We start from the raw sequence: 19,228 nt of genomic DNA, 5'->3' as shown, positions 1-19,228 counted from the left end.
ATCCAATGACATCTCAATGAAAAGTCCAGCAAGATAGTTTGTGCACATCAACAGACTGATTCTAAAACTTGCATGGAGAGAAAAAAGGTTCAGCACTGCCAACACAATACAGAAGGAGGACAGTATGAAGGACTACACTATCTGAGTGTAAGACTTACTATGATATAATGCTGCAGACAGAGTGTGGGACTGGTGAAAACACAAACATCACAGAACAGAACCAAGCCCAGAAATACACCTCCCCGAAATCCAGTCCAGCGATCCCTGACAGAGGAGGAAAGGCAACCAGACAAAGGAAGAACAGTCTTGTTAGCGCGTGGAGCTGGGACACCTGGACATTCACATGGAAAATACGTACATCCAGACACAGATCCTGAACCTTTCATAAAAATTAACCCCAAATGGGTAAAAGACCTAATGTAAGGGCTAAGCCTATAAAACTCTTACACGGAACACAGAGGGTTAATTTTCATGATCTTGGATGAGGCAATGGTTTTTTTAGAAGTGATTCCTAAAGCATAGCAATGGGAAAAATAACAGATGAACTATAAGTTATCACAAGGGAAAAACAAACTTTTTTCAAAGACACTCTCAAGAAAGTAAAAAGACAATCCGCGGAATGGGAGAAAATATTTGCAAAGCATCTATCTGATAAGGGTCTAGGAAACAGAATACATAAAGAATTCTCACAACTCAACAACAAAAAGGCAACCACGCAATTTTAAAAATGGCCAAAGGATTTCAATAGATGTTCCTCCAAAGATAAACATTTGGCCCAGGAGCACATGAAAAGATGTTGAATGTCATGAACATCATGAGTTATCAGGAAAATGCAGATCAAAATCACAAGACACCACTTCACCCGCATGAGGATGACTATCATCAAAAAGACAGATAACAACAAGTGTTGACAAGAACACAGAAAAACTGGAAACCTCATACATTGCCAGTGGAAATGAAAAATCTTACAGCCACTTTATATGACCCAACAATTCCACCGCTAGGTATTTACTCAAGAGAAATGAAAACATATGCCCACACAAAAACTTGTACATGAATGTTCATAGCAAGCAGCATTATCTATAATGGCCAAAACACCAAAACCCATTGTTCGTCGCCTGATAAATGGATAAACAAAATGTAGTACATTCATAAAATAAAATATTCAGCCATAGAAAGGAATTAAGTATTGATACATACTACAATATGAACTTTGAAAACATTAAGTGAACGAAACCAGGCACAAAAGACCACGGACTGTATGGTTCCACTTTTATGAAATGTTCAGAACACTAAATCTACAGAGACAAAAAACGGCTATCTGAGGCTGCCAGGGGCTGAGAGGGCAGGGAGAGTGGGCATGACAATGGGCACAGGGCTTCTTTCCAGGGTGATGAATTGCTCTGGAATTAGATAGCTATGATGGTTACATAACCTTCTAAAACCCAGATTTGATGGTATGTGACTTATATCTCATAAAAATAGAAAAATAAACAACTGGAAACAAACCAAATGTCCAACCCAGGACTGGTGAAATAAATTAAGGTGTATTCAGAACGCCATGCCACATATAACAGTCACACAGAATCATACTAAAGGTAAGAGGGTACTGAAAGATGCCGTGGAACTGTATTTTTTTTTTTTGAACTGTATTTTATATGAAAGGATGTTTGTCATGTTAAAATTTTTTTTTTTTTTTGGTAGGTGAGAGGAGGGAAGATAGTGAAGCAGACTTCCACATGTGTCCATCAGGGGCCAATGCTCGAGTACTGAGCTATTTTTAGTGCCTGAGGCTGAAACACTCAGACCAACTGAGCTATCCTCAGCACCTGGGCCATACTGGATCCAACTGAGCCACTGGCTGTGGGGGAGGGCGGGGGGAGGAAGAGAATGAGAGGGAGGAGAGAAGCAGATGGTCGCTTCTCACGTGTACCCTGACCAGAAATCAAACTCGGGATATCCATACGCTAGGCCAATGCTCTATCCACTGAGCAACTGGCCAGGGCCATAAAAAAGTTTTAAGTCAAAAAAGTATTGCCACAAGCACTTGACCAGGCAATGGCGCAGTGGATAGAGCGTCGGACTGCAATGCTGACAACCCAGGTTCGAGACCCCGAGGTCGCCAGCTTGAATGCGGGCTCATCTGGTTTGAGCAAAGCTCACCAGCTTGGACCCAAGGTTGCTGGCTCGAGCAAGGGGTTACTTGGTCTGCTGAAGGCCCATGGTCAAGACACATATGAGAAAGCAATCAATGAACTAAGGTGTCGCAACCAAAAACTGATGATTGATGCTTCTCATCTCTCTCCATTCCTGTCTGTCTGTCCCTATATGTCCCTCTCTCTGACTCTCTAAAAAAAAAAAAAAAGTATTGCCAAAATATGCTGTTCTCCCAAAGAAGAAAATAATCTTAGAATAAAACTTAGTTCTAACTCTGGCCTGCAGATTGTGAGAGAATACATGGTTGTTGTTAAAAAGCAAAATTAATTTGCTATCCGTATAGATGTATTGGAAAAAGACCACTGCGATGACTCCAGCTGACATTCGTCACCATACGTGCAGACTTTTTCTCTTTTGATGAGAAGTCTGGTAATCACCAATCTGTTCCCTGTGTCTATAAGCTTGTGTTGTCTGTCTGTTTGTTTTTAGATCTCACATATAAGTGAGATTATACAGTATTTGTGTTTCTCTGTCTGACTCACTTCACTTAGTATAACACCCTCAAGGTCTGTCCAGGTAGTCACAAATGGCAGGATTTCACTCATTTTTTACTGCTGAGTAACACACACACACACACACACACACCAGTTTTCTTTATTCATTCATCCCTTGATGGACACTTAGGTTGTTTCCATGTCTTGGCTACAGTAAATCGTGCTGCAATGAACACTGGGTGCAGGTACCTTCTCCAGCTACTGTTACTGTTTTCATTTCCCTTAGATAAATACCCACAAGTGAAATTTACTAAGTCATATGGTAGTTTTACTTTCTAAAATTCTGATGAATCTCCATACTGGTTTCCATAATGGCTAAATCAACTTACGTTCCCACCAACATACACAAGGGCTCCCGTTTCCTCCACAGCCTCGCCAACACTTGTTATTGCTTATGTTTTTGGGAATAGCCAATCTAAAAGGCGTGAGGTGGTATTTTAAAAAATATATATCTAAATTGGAAAGAACATGTCCTGGTCAGTTAGCTCAGTAGGTCAGAACATCATCCCAAAATGACAAGGTTGCGGATTCGATCCCCAGTCAGGGCACATATGGGAAGCAACCAACAAATGCACAACTACGGGGAACAACAAATGAATGTCTCTCTCTCTCCCCGCCCTTCCGTCCCATCTCTCTAAAATCAATTTTAAAAATAAATTGCAAAAAAACATTTTTAAGTATATGCCCACAGCAGGAGTCCATACTTATAAAAAGAACAAAGTAAATAATGTATACATATATTAAAAATTCTAAAAATACCGACACTAAAATGTTAACAGTAGTTATATACTGGTAGTAGTATTATAAGGGCTATATCTTCCCTCCTTTGGTTTAGCTGTATTTTCTAGTTTTGGACAATTAGCATTTATTATTAGTATGTAAAATATATGATTTTAAAAACAAGTATTCTAAGGAGCAGTGCTTTAACACCTCATACAAAGAAGAAATAAAGGGGGAATAATTAACTTGAGGGAATAAAAGCATACAAATTTCAAACCTCACCACAGACGTAACACATTAATAAACCCAAATCACTGGAAATTAACTTTTAAAACTCCAAAACCACAATCCTAACAGGTTCTTTTTTTTTCTAGGTGAAAGGAGGGGAGACAGTGAGGCAGACTCCCGCATGTGCCTGGACAAGGATCCACCCTGCATCCCCTGTCTGGTGCCGACACTCCAGTACCGAGCTATCCTCAGCGCCTGAGGCCGCGGTTTGGACCAATGGAGCCACTGCAGGAGGAGAAGAGGCAGAGAACAGGGAGAGGGAGGGGAAGAGAAGATGATCACTTCTCCTATGTGCTCTGACCAGGGATCATCCATACACCAGACCGACGCTCTACCCACTGAGCCACCACACAGGGCCCCTCATGGGTTCTTATTCCTGTTTTGGCAGCAATTTACAACACGTGACAGTGCTAACAGTTATATTATTTTAACAAAAAGCAAAGCAGTGATGACAAGGAGCTGGTAAGAGAAAAAATAAGACAGCAGGTCCCATCCCAGTCCAGAAACACAGTTTATTCTAGGCACTATCTAGATGAATTTGAAGGTAAAAGTATTTATTCTACAGTCTGGAACCATTGTTCAGATATAAAAATACTGTAAAAAGAAAAAAAAGTCTGCGTATTATCACCAAAAAAACACTACTAGCCACAGAGTTTAGTCTCCGAAATAGAGGCAAGCCAACAGAAAATGAGGTTTACTCATAACATAGGAAGTGTCAGGACTCTCAATTCTGACAGCAACCCTGCAGTTACCGTCCTGTATGTTTCCGGAAAGTGAAATCAAGCTCTACTTCATACTGAGTCCCTAAGAAAAAAGCACCATGAAAAGGAAACACTGCAAAGTACTGCAAAGGTAAACAAAGAAAAAGAGAGAAAATAATACTGCTAAGAATAAAACCAAAGCACGACTTGGAAATTAGGCCCTCTTCAGTCGTAAGTCACACACACAACACAAATGAGTGCCTGCGGGACTGGTGAAATCTGAGTAAGGCTGGTGGATTGTTGTAACGATGGCAATTTCCTGGTTTTGATATTAAATGATAGTTATGTAAGATGTTATCATTGCACCAAAGTAGGTGAAGGGAACGTGGGATCTTGCTGTACTATTTTTTGCAAATTTCTGTGAATCTGTATTTCAAAATAAAATGTTAAAAAAAAAATCAGGTGGGGGCGATGCATGAGAATGTTAATAAGAAAACAAATAGGAAAGGTTTAGGAACATGATAAAAAGACGACCATGAGCACTTTGATTTTATTGAGCAATCTGAAAACAGCTTTCTGCACACTGTTCTCACTACGCTGGCAGAAAGCCAGGCTTGAGTTACAATTCCTGAGGTGAGTTACCAGACACTACACGGTATCTCCTACGCACACGGCAAGATTTTCTTCAGACTCAAAATGGTTCAAGTGAACAAGGAGCCAGCGCACAACATAAATAATCCTGCATTTGTGTGTGTGTGTGTGGGGGGGGGGGGGGGTGTTTGTTTTTTCCAAAATCTTCAACTCAGATTTCCATAAGGCCCAATGCCCTAAGCATGCATCAGTCTCATATCCTCAAGTAACTTACAGATGGAAATAAAAGGAACGCCTGCTGTCTGGGTTCAAATGAATGAAAAGTCTAGATTAGAGAGCCTTCCTGAACTTTAATCAATATTATCTTGGAAAAATCTAATCCCGTGTCATTTTAAAAGTGGAGCCATGAGTCTGAAACCCTGTGGTGTTCTGTAGCACTTGGGTCCCGAGCACACATTCTGAAGGGTTGAAAGAACATTCTACTCTATTCCTCTGAGTTTTCCTCAAGCAGGCTGAGCTGTCTGGTCAGCTCTGCAGAAAGAGTAAGGACAGGATTCCCAGACCAGCTGCTGGGAACTGGACCCAAATTCTTCAAATAAGCATCCTCTTTGGCCCTTTCAGGATTGCTAGATACCTATGTGTGTGTTAGTGACATACTCTCTAGTGCCATGGGTGTGATCCTGAAATAGTTTTCTCCACTAAATGTTACTCCAATGCAGGGGTAGTCAACCTTTTTATACTTACCGCCCACTTTTGTATCTCTGTTAGTAGTAAAATTTTCTAACCGCCCACCAGTTCCATAGTAATGGTGATTTATAGTGTATAAATTTTATAAAATTTATAAAGCAGAGTTACAGCAAGTTAAAGCATATAATAATAATTACTTACCAAGTCTTTATGTCATATTTTCGCTAAGTTTGGCAGAATAAATCTTTATAAAACAATTTACTATAGTTAAATCTATCTTTTTATTTATACTTTGGTTGCTCTGCTACCACCCATCATGAAAGCTAGAACGCCCACTAGTGGGCGGTAGGGACCAGGTTGACTACTACTGCTCTAATGGATTCAACAGATGGGGAGAATAGAAGAAAGTTGAGTGAAATCATACAACAGCTTCTTTTTCTATTTTCCATTAAAAAAATTGCTTGAATTTTTCTCAGCTCCGGCAAGTGTAAGAACATCTAACAACAACCATCTGATCAATCCAATATCAAAAGTGCCCTTGAACACTCCTCCCGTAGACCCTCTGAACTCCTAACACTGGGATTCATTACAAGAAGTTGGGATTCAAGGCCACTGAGCACACCAGGACCAGAACTGTTCTAACGCACACACACACCCTCCCTGCCTTAGACTTTTCTAGTAACCTTTTCTCATCCTTCTTTTCCTGTGGTATACTAAACCAGTGGTCCTCAACCCCCGGGCCATGGACCAATACCGGTCCATGGGCCATTTGATACCGGTCCGCAGAGGAAGGATAAATAACTTATATTATTTCCATTTTATTTATAATTAAGTCTGAACGATGTTTTATTTTTAAAAAATGACCAGATTCCCTCTGTTACATTCATCTAAGACTCATTCTTGACGCTTGTTTCGGTCACGTGATACATTGATCCGTCCCACCCTAAAGGTCGGTCCGTGAAAATATTTTCTGACATTAAACGGGTCCATGGCCTTAAAGGTTGGAGACCACTGTACTAAACCTTCCGTGTGAGCACAGGATAGACTCCAAAAACCTCAATTCACTCACTGTTTCAACAGCTAAAAACTTAACGGAGGTTGAAAAAGATTTCTACACGCTGAAATGCCACTGATTCTGACAGTGACCGAGTTCACTGGTCACAGATTTTGTACAGAAGAGTTGTGGCATGAAAACAACTCAGTTGAACACAGTTTACTAGTTTGGCAAATGCTCAAATATGAATTACATTGTTATTGTAGACGCTACACTGTAGAAAACTTAATGTCTTCTTGAAAGCACATTTCAGTACCCAATGTAGCAAAATTTAATAACCTGGAGGTTCTAGCTCACTGAAGAATCACTATTGGCTACATCTGCAAACTGCACAGAAGTTATACTTAGAGCAAGTACATAGAATAAGACCTCTAAATTCTTTCATACTCAACCCATGTTAAACAGCCTTATCTATGGCTTTGGAGCCCAGCACTATTACCAATCCCACTGACCGTACCATGTAGAAGTAAACAGAAAGAGGCCATGCCGCTGCTGAAGAATAGCGTCAGAGCCTTGGACTGGCCGTGACAGAGGGAATACACGTAAGGAAAGAATGCCCACTGCAGTAAGAACACGCACATCTCAGCCCCGAAATTTCCACTCCCCGTGGGACAGCTCTACCTCAACCTACCTTCTGCTCCAAACCCACAGCCCTGACCTTTGTTTTCAATAATAACATCAACATTTCCCCAGTCACTCAAGGGCAAGGCTGTAATTGATTACTATATCCACGAAAGGGTCCGAATCCTCTCCACCCTCACCCTCTCGTCCTGTTCAAGAGAGTACTCCTTAAACCAGGTTTCCCACCAGGGTCTTCTTGGATTATCTCACAGTCATGTGTTCTCTCCAAAACATGATTTTAAAACGTCACCCAAGCCTTGAAAAAATATCTCCAGTTCTGGCAGTGCAGCCAACCCAAACCTTTTCTAATGAGCTTGGACAGGCACCAAACACCTTGCACAAGCCGTTCCTGGGTGTGGGGGCTCAGACCAAGGACTCGGAATCTCCGTAAGTGTCCTGTGTTTGCTACTTTTTGTCATCTCCATTTCTCCAGGGTGATCAACAATTAAATCTTTGAAAAGAAAAGGGCTAACAGCTTGTTTTCATGGACAACCAGAAGGAGCATGTGGATTGCTTTCTACACCAAAGCGGCCTCAGAGATGAAGCGAAAGCAATTTTAAAAGGAAGAGAAGGAATGGGAACCAACTCCTGGGGTCTGTGGGTGCTTGGAGAAGACTGTGATGGTAAGGCAGGGGCCAATTTAGTTTTGAAATAGGACTATGAAGACTTAGGGATGAAATCCAAGTACATTACTTCTACATTTAAGAACTTTCCATCTTGGCCCTGGCTAGTTAGCTCAGTTGGTTAAGAGAATCACCCTGAAACACCAAGGTCGCGGGTTTGATCCCCAGTCAGGGCACATATGGGAGGCAAGCAATGAATGCACGACAAAGTGGAACAACAAATGAATGCTTCTGTCTCTCCTCTCCTCTCCTCTCCTCTCCTCTGTCTCCCTCTTCCTTTCTCTGTCTCTCTAAAATCAATCAATAACAAGAAGAAAGAGATTACCATTTTAATTAGTGACCTAGTGGGTAAAAAGAAATACACTCAAGGAAAACCAAGCATAAGCAAGTTATGCGAACAGCATGAAGCAAGTACTTCAAGAGCTCAAAGGAGGAATCAAAAAAAAATCAAGAATCTGGGCGACGGGAAGGCTGGGCTTTGGGCTGCCTTTTGGGTTCTGACCGCCCGGGAGTGTTCAGGCAGTGAGATATGGGTCTGGCTGCAGCAGGGAACCCCGAGAGAGCAGGACATGCGGTGTCCGAGGCTGCCCCACAGTCGCAGGCCCCGCTCACCGGCTTTTTTCCTCTCCCCCTCCCTCCTGAGGCCAGGACTGCCACAACTGGTTAACCTATTAGCTAAATGTCAGTCACATGCCAAGAACTCAGAATGGTGGTAACAGTTTCACTATATTTCATCTCAGAATACCACAACATTACGCTCTCAACTCACCGAGTTTTAAAATATCTGTCTTAAAAATAGCAAAACTTCCACAAAAGTCAAGAAATAAGGATCCATGAATCAAAACAAGAATGTTTAAGCACCCAGACACTCTTGACAAAACACTGTTAGGAACCACTTTACAAAATAAATTTTTTTTAAGTGCTGACGTCCTCTAAAGGAGGAGCCAAGTAAAAAAAAAGGAAAGTCTGATAAAGTGATAAGCAGTTTTAAAACAGGTTTATAATCAGTTTTTAAATAGTAATCCCTCTAGGAAATAGAAACTCCTCTCTTTAAGCCCTCCGAGGGCAATATAGTATTTGAATCAGGAATATAATATTGCGTATTGCAATATTGTATTAATATTGCTTCTACACAAGTTCAAACGTGATACTTTTACAGTATCCTCAACAATAAAGAGCAAGCAGAGGACAGGACGATTTCTAATGATCAGACAGAGCAGCCAGCATTTTGGACTTATAACGTGTCTTTGCAAGAGACATATGCGGAAGCTTCAGGAAAAGGACATCAGGGAACTTCAAGGTTTTAGCTAACAGTGATTGCTTAACAGGAGCTCATTCCTGTGAAACGAAACTGCCAGAACCCCTCAATATCATCTGCTTGTCGCTAAGCCACAAGTCTATGCTTCCTCTTGGAAATATTGTGCTAAGAGGATGGGACCAGGAGCCTTTTGGAAAAACGTGATGACCATGGAGAGCGCCCTTGAGGCTCAGCAATGGAGATTCAACCCTAACAGGCTCCCCTCCAAAAAGTGAGGGCAGGTTCGACACATTCCCCAGCGCCAGTCCCAAAAGGCTGGACTGCATTTTCCATAAAAGGTGCGACTTGTGACAGGAGCATAGAGCAGACACCAGCCCACTAAGAAGCAGATGGAACCCACCAACTCATTTTACCCAAGCCTTCAAAACTGTCTCTGCTTGCCCAGGCACGGCAGATCTGAATGGGTGAATCTAAGAATAAAGGTTTCACATGGGATTACTAATAGCGATTCCATTTGTCTACTGTAGCCCCAATGTAAAACAGGATCTGAGAAAGGAAAAGTGATTTGAAAAGTTCATTTTCCGTACTCATGGTACACGTCACACACACAGCACACAGGCTTTTCCAGAATGGAAACTGAGCTGCAAACATTCCCTGCTTATGTACATAATTCACTAGGGGTCAGGTAAGACTGCATTTTGTAACAGTTGAACTTTAAACAGTCACTAGTGGTGCAACATTCACTCATTAGCATACAGTTACCCCCAGAATAAAAAGCATTAGCTGTCTCCATCAGGAGGACAACTGAACAGTCAGGAACTGGGGCCAAGGCCCACGAACTCCTAGAAAGTTCTATCAGCCTCAGAAGAAGAGCTCACCATCTCCACCAGCCTAAACTTAGCCGTCACCCCATTCCTCACTCCTCACAGAATATGGCATCGGTAACACAATAAAATTTTTTTAAATAAGAAAATAAAATGATGGACCAAAGAGTCAATAGCAGGCAAAGCTTGACTGGGCTGACGAGTCCCCGTTTGGGGTTGGGGAAGAGAGGGGGGAGGAGCTTTCTGGATGTTTCTATTCTTGGCAAGAAAAGCACCTCCAGGTCCTGTTCCACCAAAAGGCAGTAACACAGGAATGTTCTCGGGGAACGAAGGATTTGCCCGTGCTAAGCAACCTCATCTTGGGGAGTGACGCTGGGGAAGTCAGGTGGGGAGGGCTGGAGTGGGGAATCGGGGAAGGCGTGTTTGACTGAGGGGTGGGGAAATGGGAGGAAAGAATGAATGAATAAGGGGGGTGGGAGAAGAGGGGATCGGTGAAGAGGGAGAATGTGGATGACTGAGGGAGGGTCAGGGAGGGTGTGGGCCGCCAAGGAGGGCCAGGGGAAGGTGTGGATGGTGGACAGAGGGAGAAATGTCCATCAGCCCCCGGAGAAGCAGCAACGAAGGCAGCCGAGGGGGGTGGCCTCCCCGGGGTTCCCTGCAACCTCTGTGGGCCTGTGCAAGGGCCAAGCCGCAGGGTCACACTCACCCCACGACTCCCTGGTGGTAGTTCCTCCGCTTCCACGGGGTCCCGCTGTACACGCCCCCGCTGCCTTCGGCCCGGCCGCCCCCCGCGGCCCGCCCGGCGCTGGGCTGCAGCAGGCTGTAGTTGAGTCCGTAGGTGCTGGCCTTGTTGTCGCGCTTCCTCTTGTTGCTGCTGCCCGAGGCCGGGTCGGCCGGCTCCGCGGCGGGGACGGTGGCCGAGGAGTGCGGGGTCGAGGACGCCGAAGGGGACGAGGTCGCCGAGGGGCCCGCGGCAGCCCGGCGGGCCCAGGCCGCGGGCTGGTGGTGGTGGTTACTGGTGGTGGTGGTGGCGGTGGAGGTCTCCAGGGGCAGGAAGTCCCTCTGCTCCGCGGACTGCGCGTGGCCGTCCACTAGGCGCTCCCCGGAGCGGTACATGCCGGCCGGGGCCGGGGCCGCGCCGCCGGGGCTGCCGGTGCTGCTGCCGCTCCCCCCGGGGGCCGTGCTGCTGCCGCCGCCGCCGCCGCCGCCGCTCGCGCCGCTGCTGTGACAGTGGTGGTTGAAGTAGAGGTTCCGCAGCCCCTGGGTGGTCTCCCAGATCTGCATCCACAGACTGTTGGACGGTCCGAGCTGCTCTGGCTGGAACCAGGCGATCCTCGGATCCATCAAACGGCGGCGGCCTCTGCCCCCGCCCCTCCAGGCCGCCCGCAGGGCCGCCGCCGCCGCCGCCGCCGCCGCGCCTTAGGCGCACGCCCGGCCTCGGCGGCTGCTGCTGCTGCTGCTGCCGCTGCCGCCGCCGCCGCTGCTGCTGCTCCTCGGGGCCCGCGGCGGGCGGCGCGGTCGCTCAGGGAGCGCGGCCGGCGCCGGCAGCGTCGCTCCCGCCCTCGGGGGCTCCGCGGGTCCTCCCCCCTCCCTCCGCCCCTCTGCTGAGCCCCTGTCACCGGGGTCCCCGTGCAAATGGCGGCCGCGGCGGCGCCTCTAGAGAAGGGTGAGCGGCGACAGAGGCAGTGGTGGTGGCGGCGGCGGCGGCGGCAGCGGCGGAACGCGCCTGCTCCGTAGCGTCCTCGCTGTCCCGCCCCGAGGGCGGGGCCTCGGCCGGCTCCGCCCCGCTCGCCCCGCCCCCTCGCTCGCCCCGCCCCCGCCTCGCGCCCCGGTCAGCCCCGGAGGCCGCGCCGTGCGTCACAGAGGCCGGGGTGTGGCGCGGTAGGGCCCGCAACCGCCTCTGGCCCAACCGTTCCGGCGCCTGCTGGGGACCGGGCCGCACGTACCTGGGCGTCCGGGTGCCCCTGCCGCGCGCGCCGCCGTCGGTCTCGGTTTCCGCGTCCCTGGAACTGGGTGAGGCCGGACGGAAGTCGGCGTCAGCTCCGCGGGGAAAGGTTGTGGGCGGTGCCGCCCCGCCCACTGTGCCCTCCCCCACCCGCTGGCCCCCGGGACGTCCTCGGCTGTCCCGGCTCCTCCCGAGCTCTCAGCTCGCAGCACTCCTCCTCCGGGAGGCAGGGCCTGCGCCCCGGCCCCGAGCACGTGCGCTGCACCTTGCCTCCGCGCCCCGGCCGCCCCGCTCCGCCCCGCGCCTGCCCAGCCGCGCCCTGGCCGGGGTGGAGGTCGGCAGGCCTGGGCCGAGGGTCCGGCAGCCCACCCCGAGACGGGGGGAACCGGCGCTCACCTGCAGGGACGCTCGCGCGTCTTCGCTGAGTGTGTAAGCCATGGGCTCCAAACGCCCTGCACGCAGCTACGCACGGATGAACACGCACGGATGCACACACAGGCGCGGGGACAGTCACGCTGCTGGGTGTGTGAAGAACCCTCGCTGGCCCTGGTGTACCAGCACCCTCAGGAAACCCTGGAGATAGAGACCTTGGATCAGAAGTAACAGAAAACCCAAAGCCCTTCGGACTAAAATGAGAAGCATATATTGTTGGCATCCGTAGAGAATTTTCACAAGATGGTTATTTGTGTATCTTCCCAATCCCTGTGTTTAAAGAAAAGGGGGGGGGGCGGATTTTAAATACTTCAAATCATCGAGATAAAAGCAGAGTGAGCACATTTCCTGCGTGCCTCTAAGATTGGTCCAAAGTCCAAATCAAGCCCCTGCGCCAGATTTCAGCCCTCTGTTTTGGGAGCTCAATATCCTAGAAAGTTTTTCTTGGCAAATGATGAAAAACTATCAAATTACGAAGCATTGCTCCACCTTTTATCTTGCTGAGAGAATAAAATGACTGTAAATATGGAAAACTTGCAAAAACAAAACAAAAAAACCCTCTAGAATTTTTTTGGTTTCTTGTATTGGTTGTTGCCTTACTACAAACTGGTTTTAAAGTTTCTGGGTGACATATTCTATATATTGAGAATCACATAGCCTGGAAGATTAGTATTTTTATGCTACATAGAATAGGTTTCTTTTGACGACTTCAAGTTTGTCTTAAAAATTCAAAAGAAAACTGGAAAGCCAAACAAAGTAAACATTACCAAGTTTCCACCATCTAGAAATAATCACTATGAGTATTGTGTGTGGGGGGGGGGGGAGGGACAGAGATGAGAAGCATCAACTTGTAGTTGCGGCACTTTAGTTGTTCATTGCTTCTCATAGGTGGCTGGGGCTAAGCGGAGGGACCTTCAAGCCTAGGACCCTGCGTGCAAGCTGGTGAATGTGCTCAAGTAGGATGAACCTGTGCTTAAGCCGGCAACCTCGGGGTTTCCAACCTGAGACCTGAGCACCCAGGCTGAGGCTTTCTCTACCCACTGTGCCACCACCGGTCAGGTTCACTGCAAGGATTTTGTTAGTCTTCCAGAGATCTCTCCAGTACGTGTATGTATCAAGATAATCTTTTTTAAAATTTTTACTTATCTATTTATTTTAAATGCGATTCAGTCTTTTAAAAAATTGTTTCGGATGTCCAGGAACACATTAAATGCCAATGACACCTAAGACCCCTCTCCCCCCAAAAAAGTATTCATGTAACAACAGTACGTGCCAGAAATGAACATTCGTTGCACTGAGCCCTCTTGCTTCAGGCAAACCTTAAGAACTACTATAGTATTGGCAAAATGACCAAATGAGTTAATATACCAAAAAGGACATTGTAAAGTGTGGGCTGAAAGGCGAGACATCCCTGTTCTTATTCACCTGCAGAGAAGGCTGCCTGGTTAGCCAGGTAACACATTCATGGTGCAGGGCATTCGCTCAGTAAATCTGGGCTGAATGTCTACCTTCCGTGCAGAATTGAGCTAATTGCTTTAGAGAAAGAAGATAAATAAGCAACCAGGGCCCTTGGCTGCCTTCCATGAATTTACTGTCCGGATAGGGAGGCGAAAGAGGTAAATATTTAAAGTCAAGTTGCAATTCATTCAATTAATTCAACAAATATGTCTTGAGCAATTATTACGTACCAGAATCTGGGGTCAGAGCAAAAAAACAATATGGATGAAGTCTCTGCCTTCATAGACCTTACATTCTGGTGGTAAGGTAAGCGTGTAAGGTCAGATAGGAGGTACGTGCTATGAAGGAAAAGAATGTCAGCTCAAGGGACAGTGTCTGTGCTCTTTTTATTTTTTATTTATTCATTTATTTATTATTATTTTTTTTAGAGGGGAGAAAGAGAGAGAGGGAGAGAGAGAGAGAAAGGGGAGGAGCAGGAAGCATCAACTCCCATATGTGCCTTGACCAGGCAAGCCCAGGGTTTCGAACCGGCAACCTCAGTGTTCCAGGTCGACGCTTTATCCCACTGCGCCACCACAGGTCAGGCCATGTGCTCTTTTTAGATAGGCTGATCAGGGAGGGCTGCTCTGAGGAAGTGATACTTGAACAGGGACTTAAGTGAGGCAGTGGGCCATGACCGCGTATGGAATGATCCATCAGGGTGCGGGACTAGCAAGTGCGAAGGCCTTGAGGCAGGGATGGATATATATATATACACACACACACACACACACACATGTGTATATACACACACACACATATACACACATGTGTATATACACACACACACGTATACACACACACACACACACACTTTGTGGGCAATATGATAGGGCAGTGTAATTGAGTGTTGAATGTGTATCATGACTTAGAATCAAAGTATCTCTTGTGGAAGTTTTCTCAAAAATCATCCAGTCTAACGTAAAGCAGTAGAGAACTTGACATACACAAAAAATAAATTCACCTTCTCTAACAAATCTGCAGCGCTCGTCATAAAGTAACCGACTACATCCGAAGAGGCAGACTAATTTCAGTAATAAATTTTGATTACTCAATCTTTTCATTTTGCTATTTAGAACAAAAGAATAGACATGTATTATAGTCTTCAAAACTATCTGCATTAAATTGATGAGCAAAACAAACAAAAAACAAAACCCAGCTATCACAAACCCATTTCCCTCCACAATCCAACGTCCTATTGATTGTCAGTGTTCTTGTTCTTAGGGAGGAACGTGTTGAGTTGTTGGTCTCAACTTGAACAATTTACTGAAACACCAAGATTCTACAGGTCAAACACTGAGTAAAGAAATGAGAAGAAAGCAAATTACCGAAGAATCAGGCAAATTTAAATATGATTTCATTGATTTAGTAGTTTGAATAAAACAGGAGAAACAGCACATACATACTACTACATGGTGTGATTAGTAATTGTAATTAAATCTTAGTCAGTAGTGATCATACTACTCCACTCTAGAGTTAAACAAGTTATTAGTATCTTCAGTGTTTGGGTTGAGAAGCATTTGTTCCAGGTATTAGTATCTTTGTGCTTAGCCCTCGTTTACAAACTTGCCCTTTTTGCACAAAATAAACGTTATCATAGCATGTTTTTTTCTCCATGAAATGAAAACAAAGTAGGTTCCAAGAAAGGGAGTCTTTTTTTCTATAAGACTTCAAAACAACAGGCAATGTGGAAGCCTGTGTCTCCTTCTGGACAAAATTTCTTGCATTACTGTTTTAGAAACAAAATTGCTCAAATTGTGTGCCATTCTGGGATCTTTGGAGTAAGTGTGTGTGTGTATGTGTGTGTGCGCGCGCGCGTGTACATGTAAGCTTTATACATAGTAAAATGTATGTACTATAAAATTTGCTCATTTTAAGTGTGAATTCTTTTTAGTACCTTCAGAGTTGTACAATCATTACCACCCTCCATCCAAGTTTGGAATATCTTCTCAAACCCCCCAAATCTCTAGGGCTCATTTGCAGTCACTCCCTTTTCCCAACCCCCAAACCTAGGCAACTACTTAAGCTACTTTCTCTTTATTATACAATACATTTTTAAATAAAATATGTATTTCCGATGGCTTTAGGCGACCCCTGTGTTTTGGTCATTCGACCCCCGCCGGGGTCGCGAACCACAGGTTGAGAACCGCTGCTCTAGAGACTTGGCTTCTCTGGATAATCTCTGTTTTGAGTGGTATTTCCATAGAATTTGACCTTGGTGGCTGCTAAAGCCCCCACAGAGAATTGCTTGCCTAGCCTAATGACAACGGAAATAACAAAACAAAACAGGCACTACTCAAGTTTCCACCAGACTGTTGAGGCGGCTCCTTCTCCCACCTTTGCCATTGGAAGTAGCACCCCTGGCCATGAGTGTACAAAGCAGGTGATGGTCCCAGTCTCCAAGAGAAAGCTTAGAAACTCAGCCAAGGTCCAACACCCACATAGCTTTGCACTTGACCATTCCTTTTTCACCCCTCCCTGCAGTGCAGTCTGTGGATGAGGGAGGAGCCCCCAGCTAAGGCGGTCTGCCCTTAGAAGGTGCTCGTCCACAACTGCTTTGGCCAACTCACTGAATAGTGCAAGCAGAGGTACCCCATTTCTGAAGACAAAGGCTCTTAGTAAATGTCAAAGACTTCCTTCAGAATATTCTCTTGCTAGAATTCAATTCATATAACTTGAAATGTAATCCAAATCTTCTCCCTAAAAAAGTTATTTGATATGATGGTTAATTTTATTTATCAACTTGACCGGCCATGGGTACCCAGATTAAACACCATTGTCCTGAGATAAGCTTTGGAATCTGTGGGTTCAGTAAAGCAGACTGCCCTCCCCGGGGTGGGTGGGCCTTACCCTATCAGGTGAAGGCCTGACTAGAACAAAAGGCAGAGGAAGGAGGAGTGTCCCCCTCCCCAACCTTGCTGATTGAACTGGGACACCCCATCTCCTCCAGCCTTCTGACTGGAGTTTACACCATTAGTGTCCCTGGTTCTCAGGCCTTTGGGCTCAGATTGAATTAATTATACCACTGGTTTTCCTGAGTGTCCAACGTGCAGGCAGCAGATCATGGGGCCTGGCATCCTCCATAATCTTCATAATAAATCTCTACATGAATCTCTACATATGGAGATGTAATATATATATAATAAATCCAAATATATAGATGAATCTCATGGTTCCATTTCTCTGGAGAATCCTAATACAGAACGTTGGTACAGAGAAGTGGGGGTATTCTGTTACAAAAACTACCTGCAAGCCCTGGCCGGTTGGCTCAGTGGTAGAGCGTCGGCCTGGCGTGCAGGAGTCCCGGGTTCGATTCCCGGCCAGGGCACACAGGAGAAGCGCCCATCTGCTTCTCCACCCCTCCCCTTCTCCTTCCTCTCTGTCTCTCTCTTCCCCTCCCGCAGCCAAGGCGCCACTGGAGCAAAGTTGGCCCAGGTGCTGAGGATGGTTCTGTGGCCTCTGTCTCAGGCGCTAGAATGGCTCTGGTTGCAACAGAGTGACGCCCTAGATGGGCAGAGCATCGCCCCTGGTGGGCGTGCTGGGTGGATCCCGGTCGGGCGCATGCGGGAGTCTGTCTGACTGCCTCCCTGTTTCCAGCTTCGGAAAAATACAAAAACAAAACAAAACAAAAATCTACCTGCAAACATGGAGTGGCTCTGGTTTTGGTTAACAGGTGGACACCGGCAGAGTTCGGAGAGGCCACGCTAGAAATAGCCGCACCCCCATGAAGGCACCTTTACAGGTAAGAGAAGAGAACTGGCGAGATAGCCCCGGGCTCCTTTGAGACCAGCAGAGTCACCCTGAAGTGTGGACGGGGAAGGGCCATCCTAGGGAGGTCTCAGATGGAAATGAGGGACACGTTACTGGAGTCTAGAGGAACGGTGATTCTCGCAATGAAGTGGCAGAGAACTCGGCTGACCTGTGTTGGCATTCTGGTGTTTCAGTGCAAGGTGGACCTTGTGGGCAATGAAACTGGAAATTTGACGAAAGTGATTTACCAAAAAAAAATGCGTTGAAGGCATGGCTTGGGTCCTCCTGGCTGCTTATAGTAAAATTCAAATAGAAATGACATAAAGACAGAATTGTTCAGCAAAAAAAAAAAAAGCAGAATTTAATGATTTGGAAAATGCTCAGCCTATCCATACTTTAAAAAAAAAAAAGCCAACTTGAGCTTTGCAGTGAGGACAAGTGGGCAGAAGCTGTTACACTGCAGGGAACACTGAGTCCGAGGGAGCAGCACAGAGCCTCAGGAGGCCACTCACCGGGTGCCACACACCGAGGCTGCCCGGGTCACCACTTACGAAAAGCAGAACAGCGTCAAACTTCTAGCCCCTGACCTGTTTTGAAACGAGCCTGTATCACAAACTTAAGATCTACCGAGTCGTTTCTCCTGGACTCTAGAGCATGTGTGAGGCAGGGATGTTCACTCTCAGTACTGAGTGAGGGACTATGACCAGAGCAACCCACGATCACTGACCTTTGCTCAAAGTTCTCAAACTGGACCTGAAAACACAACCATAACAAATGTTCAATGATTAATCATCGCCTGAGAACTGACGGCGAGAAACAGTGAGTTATAAGACGTCATTTCTGTCCAGCTTCTGAAAAGTGTAGATTTGTGTGAGTGCGTGTAAAATGTTAGTTTCTCACAGGTGACACTAGGACCACGTCAACTTGGTTGTTCAATCTGTTTGAGCTACGCGGTCTCTCCAGTGTGACCCTCAGGGCCATGACTTTGAATTCTTTGCAGATCAAAGGTAGTTCTTAGCCTCTCCGCTAAAATAACATCCTTCCCAAGAGATCTTTGAATACTTAGTGTCCTTGCCATTCACTCATTCATCCCACCGTTTTCTTTTAATGTTTATTTTGTTGATTTTAGAGAGAGAGAGAGAGAGAGGAAGGAGAGAGAGAAAGAGAGAGAGAGAGAGAGGGGGGAACATTAATCCGTTCCTCTATGTTCCCTGACCGGGAATCGAACCTGCTCTATGTGCCCTGACTGGGAAAAGAACCTCTGTGCTTCTGGACAATGCTCTAACCAACCGAGCTATCCAGCCAGGGATATTTCACCCACATTTAACGTGGGGGTACAGAGAGACATGTCAGGGACCTTGCTCCCAGTCGCTGGGTGCCTGTGTGTGCCTTCTCATCACCAGGTGCCGCTGTAGCCAACGCTTGTTCAGGTGGCTGGAAAGCAAGCACCTTGAGGACAGGTGTGAAGATGCAGAACTCGAATGGGCACCTGGCGTCCCCAGAGCGGGGACGTGTCTGGGCGACGC

The 19,228-nt window shown here is 46.3% G+C and overlaps 1 protein-coding gene across 4 annotated transcripts in view; it reads right to left on the bottom strand.

The window, feature by feature from the left end:
• The window catches only part of TENT4B (terminal nucleotidyltransferase 4B), a 52,461-nt gene extending 39,746 nt beyond the window's left edge, over window positions 1-12,715 (bottom strand). Inside the window, exons 1-2 of one of the 4 annotated variants that reach the window (XM_066350000.1) lie at window positions 12,025-12,715; window positions 10,785-11,395 (exon numbers count right to left, since the gene is read on the bottom strand). In XM_066350000.1, the coding sequence (XP_066206097.1) occupies window positions 10,785-11,362 (578 nt within the window). In that variant the 5' untranslated portion in view covers window positions 11,363-11,395; window positions 12,025-12,715. Of the gene's footprint in view, window positions 1-10,784; window positions 11,790-12,024 lie in introns of those variants that run through there. The other 3 variants (XM_066350002.1, XM_066350001.1, XM_066349999.1) reach the window with 3 other exon arrangements.
• Between the last annotated feature and the right edge of the window lie 6,513 nt (window positions 12,716-19,228).

The sequence above is a fragment of the Saccopteryx leptura genome, chromosome 9, assembly GCF_036850995.1.
Source record: "Saccopteryx leptura isolate mSacLep1 chromosome 9, mSacLep1_pri_phased_curated, whole genome shotgun sequence".
Taxonomy (NCBI): Eukaryota; Metazoa; Chordata; class Mammalia; order Chiroptera; family Emballonuridae; genus Saccopteryx; species Saccopteryx leptura.
The sequence above is the reverse complement of the archived record's forward strand: the minus strand, read 5'-3'. Positions and strand labels throughout refer to the sequence as shown.